Source organism: Musca vetustissima, unplaced genomic scaffold, assembly GCF_032173495.1.
Source record: "Musca vetustissima isolate MV318-11 ecotype Yass unplaced genomic scaffold, APGP_CSIRO_Mvet_v1 utg250106, whole genome shotgun sequence".
In the NCBI taxonomy this organism is placed as follows: Eukaryota; Metazoa; Arthropoda; class Insecta; order Diptera; family Muscidae; genus Musca; species Musca vetustissima.
The window spans coordinates 72,020-78,167 of record NW_026886772.1 but is presented as its reverse complement, the minus strand read 5'-3'; the positions used below and the strand labels follow the sequence as shown (position 1 = coordinate 78,167).

The window sequence follows — 6,148 nt, the reverse complement described above, 5'->3', positions numbered from 1 at the left end:
CACGGGGAGGTCAGTGTCCACAATTGAGATGAAAGAGGGACCAAGATAAGCCTGGACTTGGTTTCGAAAAAAATAACTTTAAATGCAAATACGCCAAAAATCGTGTTGTTATCCTTAAACCCCCTCCTTATTATTTTTTAGTATATAAAATTTTTTATAAATTTAAAAAAAATGTTTCTTGTTAAATAATTTGAAAATAATAAGAAGAAGAAGAACACAAATACTTATGCTCGTTGTCTTGTCTCTCTTTTTTATGTCTTTTCTTCACACAAAACAACAACAACAACTACAAAATAAAACGCCAATGAAAAAATTATTAAAAAAACACACACACAACAAAACCTCAACAAAATTACAACAACAAAAATATACACGTATTTGCTATATGTGTGTGTATATGTATGCGTGTGTGTTTGTCTATTGCTAAAAATTCGTTATCAAAAAAATCCCAATTTTTTATAAATACAACCAAATTCTATCATCTCCCTTTCCCCACGAATCATCAACATTTCCCCTCCAACCAATTGGCAACCCTGTCTGTGTGCGTGTGGCAACACCCCAAAGAAGTTACCTGCCAAATTAACATTAACCGAGGATTCCCGTATATTAACAACCACCGCTGCCGCACCCACACCCTCGCCCTCCCCATCACCATCATCGGGTCCACCATCTGCACGTAGTACCCGTGCTAGCAAATGGGGTCGCCTTTTGGGTAGTTCAAGTGTCGATTCGGCTAGCGATACCAGCGCCAAGGTAGCAGTTTCGAGAAGTTTGAGTGCCCGCGAAAGTCTGCGTGAAAGCACTGCCGCTCAGGCGAGGCAGAGTAGTACTTCGAGTAGCAATGGTGGACAAGGCAATAAAGTAATTGACCAAAACTACTACAACAACAACAAAACACATTTTTTTCTTATTCAGTAATTTTTTTTAAGTTCGGAATTTTTTGTTGCATTAAATTTTAGTTTTGAATTATTTCCTTATATATAAAAAATATCAAGGCTCGAGGCCTCACTTTTTCTATAAAAAAAAATCTGAAAAGTCTTCAGAAATTTCATTGTGTTACCTCAAAAGCGTCATTAGGTTCCTTGTTATCGACTACCTTGATATTCTTATCGACGCTTGTGGAAACACCCTTATCGGCTAATACGCCCTTATCGGCTTTATCGACATGATCGAAACTTTCTATAGAAAAAAGTTATCAAGGCCCCAGGTCTCAATTTCTTCTTTAAAAAAATCTCAAGACACCAGGTCTCATTTTGTCTATAAAAAAATCTGAAAAGCCTCCAAAAATATCATTGTTTACCTCAAAAGCGTCATTAGGTTCCTTGTTATCGACTACCTTGATATTGTTATCAACGCTTGTGGAAACATCCTTATCGGCTAATACGAACTCGTCTTTATCTACATGATCGAAACTGCATTTATCGACCTGTTCGAAGCTGCATTTACCGACTTCAATAGCAAAAAAATTCGTGAGACCCCAGGTCTCAATTTTTTCTATAAGAAAAAATTCGCAAGACCCCAGGTCTCATTTTTCTTCTATAGAAAAAAATTCGCAAGACCCAAGGTCTCAATTTTTTTCTATAGAAAAAAATTCGCAAGACCCCAGGTCTCAATTTTTTTCTATAGGAAAAAATTCGCAAGACCCCAGGTCTCAATTTTTTTCTATAGGAAAAAATTCGCAAGACCCCAGGTCTCAATTTTTTTCTATAGGAAAAAAATCGCAAGACCCCAGGTCTCAATTTTTTTCTATAGAAAAAAAATTCGCAAGACCCCAGGTCTCAATTTTTTTCTATAGGAAAAAATTCGCAAGACCCCAGGTCTCAATTTTTTTCTATAGAAAAAAATTCGCAAGACCCCAGGTCTCAATTTTTTTCTATAGAAAAAAATTCGCAAGACCCCAGGTCTCAATTTTTTTCTATAGAAAAAAATTCGCAAGACCCCAGGTCTCAATTTTTTTCCTATAGAAACAAATTCGTGAGACATCAGGTCTCAATTTTTTCCTATAGAAAAAAATTCGTGAGACCTCAGGTCTCAATTTTTTCCTATAGAAAAAAAATCGTGTGACCACAGGTCTCAATTTTTTCCTATAGAAAAAAATTCGCTGGGTCCGTAGGACGATTTTTTTTCTATAGAAAAAAATTCGCAAGACCGTTGGTCAAGTTTTTTCTATAGAAAAAAATTCGCAAGACCGTTGGTCAAGTTTTTTCTATAGAAAAAAATTCGCAAGACCCCAGGTCTCAATTTTTTTCTATAGAAAAAAATTCGCAAGACCCCAGGTCTCAATTTTTTTCTATAGAAAAAAATTCGCAAGACCCCAGGTCTCAATTTTTTTCTATAGAAAAAAATTCGCAAGACCCCAGGTCTCAATTTTTTTCTATAGAAAAAAATTCGCAAGACCCCAGGTCTCAATTTTTTTTCTATAGAAAAAAATTCGCAAGACCCCAGGTCTCAATTTTTTCAATAGAAAAAAATTCGTGAGACCTCAGGTCTAATTTGTTTCTATAGAAAAAATCGTGAGACCAAAGGACTCATTATTTGCTATAGAAAAAATTCTGAAGGCTCCAGGTCTCACTATTTTGCTATACAAAATCTGAAAAGCCTCAAAAAACAGCGTCATTACATTCCTCGTTATCGACTACATTAATATCGTTGTTATCGACATGATCGGAACTGCATTTATCGACATATTTGATAGAAAATTTATCGACATGTTTGAAACTGCATTTATCGACTTCAATAACAGCGTCTTAACGACAAGAAATATAAATTTTTTCTGTAGCAAAAATTCTTTTCAAACCCTCTTCGAGGTTATCGGGGCCACATTCCATTTCTTTTCTCTAGAATAAAATGACGAACACTTATTTCTCCATTTTTCGCATTGAAAAATAATCTCTTGGATTTATTTCTTATTATTTTAACAAGGTATTACAAATGGCGCCCAACGTAAAATATATTGTTTTTAATAATTTTTAATATTATTTTTTAAGCTAAATTTATGTTTTATTATATTTGTTTAATATCAATCGATTAAAATATATTTTTTTCAATATTTTTTTCAATACTACATAACCTAACATTTATCTCTGCAAAAAGAAAAAAATAAATCAAACACATTTTTTAAAATATTTTCCTTGTTACTTCTTTTCCCTGCCTGCCCTACGCACAAATTGGATTTTTTTCTCCCTAAACTCACAACAAAAAAATAAAAATAATTCTATTTAAAAAAAATGTTTATAAACTGCTGTAAAAAATTGTACAAAAAAAAACTCTGGAATGACACTTGAATGAATGCGCCTAAAAAATGGTTTGAAATCACACTACACATCAAACAACAACTCTGTGTGTGAATGCCTTTTGAACGCAAATCTACGGCAACTCTGAAACTCAATACCATCAACATGAAATTAATGTGAACGTGTGGGAAACCAACAACAATGAAATTAAAACAAATGCAACTCTGTGGCTGTCTCTGTCTATCCTCCCTACATCTCAATATCTCTCAACTGTGTAACTCTCTTTCTGTCTCTATATATTTTTATCTCTCTTGAACAACCTCTAATTTTCCTTATACTCTCTTTTCAATTTTATAATTTCCTCTCCTTACCTCTTTCCCATGCTCCATATACTTTTTTCATTTATCTCTTTCTCCCTTATTCCTGGTACACTTCTCCGGTGTCCATTTTTTCTGCCTTCTTTGCTTTCTCTCTCTCTTTTTGCTTCTCATTTCCAGGTATTCCCTAAGGCACCCAAACTGCAGGCGAGCCAAGCCACATTGGCCCGCCAGGACACCATCGATGAGGGCGGCGAAGTCGACTCATCACCGCCCAGCCGTGACAGCCGCGTCATCATCGAGGGCAGCAGCGCTCCCACCACCACAACAACAATCAGCCTGGCCGCTATCACGGCTAAAGACCGCAATCTGGCGTTGGAACGTGAACGACAAATCGAAATGGCTTCATCGCGTGCCACCACCTCGGATACCTATGATACAGGTCTGCGAGAACAGCCTCCCACGTTGGCGCAACGTGATCTGATTGCCACCGTTTTGGATCTGAAAGTTGATGTACGCCTCGAATTACAGCGCATGCAACAGCGTATTGGTCGCATTGAGGACATGCTGGGGGAATTGGTGAAACGTTTGCAACAGCATGATTCCTCCGGCCAGACAACGCCTGCTGATGATAACGTGTGTGTATGCGGTAGTTCGACGGCAACCACAGCGGCCAGTGGCAGCAGCTCAGGGGGCTTAGTTGGTAGACGCCCTGAAGGTGGGGCGACACATTCCACCGCCACAACGCCAGCCGCCGATACGGTCATAACAATATCCACAGTTCCGCCGCCGCCGTCTTCGTCGTCCACCGCAACGGGCATCATCGGTGCGGCTGGCATCGTTGCCGGTAGTGGATTGGTGGTTGCGGGCGCCCCCTCCGCTTCGACAACAGCAGGTGCAGCTGCAACAGTAGTGATGCCAACTACCGTTGCAGCAACTAGCTCATCCAACCTGCTGCAGCCGGTACAAATGGTTACCACAACGGGTGGCAATGGTCTCGGACCCTTGATGCTTAAAAAGCGGCGTTCGAAGAGCAGAAAAGCACCGGCGCCTCCCAAGCAGACCCATTCGCAAGCCGCTGCCGCTAGTGCCGTTGTCCAGAGTCCTGAACAGCAGCGATTACTCGAAGAAGAGTTGCCCACAATGCAGCAGCAACTGCCGGCGGCACCATCAACGGTGGCCACCACTGTTGTCGCCACAGCCTCAGGCAGTGCCGGCCAAGCTGGCACAACCACAGCCACCACCACAACCGGTGGTGGCCCAGCCAGCGGCTCAGCAGGTGTTGGTGGCCGTTCGAAACGTGAATTTCTCTAGCCCAAGATTTTAGTACGCCATCAGTCGGATAATAGCAGTTTTGAGCAATAATAATAAAACATCGCAATGTAAGTCAAAGAAAAATGAATCCTCTGAAAAAAGCTTCGGGATTCAATCTCAAAATGCAATGAGTATAGACTTAATCAAAAAGCTTTTTTTCTATATCTAAAACAAACAAAAACAATATTTCTAAACTAGCTTTAAAGCTGTTGGCGTGCTATAGATCTTAAAACAAAATTTTAAGTTTTGGTTCGGAAAAAAAATGTAAAAAATCGAAGTTTTTTTAATTATAGAAATTAAAAAAAAAATGGTTTATTAGGTCCAATGGCATTAGAGGAGTGGGTATCTGAGTGAAAGGATCTCAAATTAAATAAAAATATTTTTGAAATAACCAATGGCGTCATTATGAACACCTTTATCGACTATGGTCATATCATTTTTACCGACAATTTTTCCAACCGCTATTATCGACCAATTCAAACACTTATTTATCTCTAACATTGAAACCGCTTTTAGCGACAATAAAATCGGTTTAATCGACAGTGAATCATTATTTTCTATAGAAAAAATGTGGAGGCCTTTTTCGATAGAAAAAATCGTCGGTCTCAGTGAAGCATTTTTTCAATAAAAAAATCTGAGGTCTCAGTGAGTCATTTTTTCCTATAGAAAAAAATGATAGCCTCGGAGAGACCTTTTTTCCTGTGGAAAAAAAATCGAAGGTCTCAGTGATGTCTTTTCGGGGGCTTCAGTGAGAGCTGTTTTCTATAGAAAAAAATTCAGAGACCTAAGCGAGGCCTTTTTTCTATAGAAAAAATGCAGAGGCTTAATTTAGACCTTTTTCTACAGAAAAAATTAAGAGTGAGGCTTTTGTTCAATAGAAAAAAATCGAAGGTCAAAGTGAGGCCTTTTTGCTATAGAAAAATAAATTCGGAGGCTTCAGTGAGTCCTTTTTCTATCGAAAACGACCTGAGCGAGGCTTTTTTATATAAAAAATAGAAGGTCTGGTATAGCATTTTTTCTATAGAAAAAAGTTAGGGAGCCCCAGTGAGGCCTTTGTTCAATAGAAAAAAATCGGAGGCCTCAGTGAGGCATTTTTCTGAAGAAAAAATACGGAGCATCACTGAGTTTTTTTTTTTTTTTTTGTTTTTGCTACAGCAATTTGGAAGCCTTAATGAGACTTTTTCTATATCAAATAGGATCCTGAGGGTCTGTGAATTTTTTTCTTAGAATAACAGATAGTTTCATCTATCTATAGAAAAAAAATCTCAGCCTCGGTTAGGACTT

General features: G+C 38.3%; 1 protein-coding gene across 1 annotated transcript; it reads left to right on the top strand.

Moving 5' to 3' along the window:
- Positions 1-567: 567 nt before the first annotated feature.
- Positions 568-4,864, top strand: LOC133334258 (potassium voltage-gated channel protein eag-like; the record flags this gene model as incomplete). The annotated part of the gene is made up of 2 exons (XM_061542545.1): positions 568-861; positions 3,731-4,864. Coding segments are annotated over 2 exons (1,428 nt in total), but the record flags the coding sequence as incomplete, so codon positions are not given.
- Positions 4,865-6,148: the final 1,284 nt, after the last annotated feature.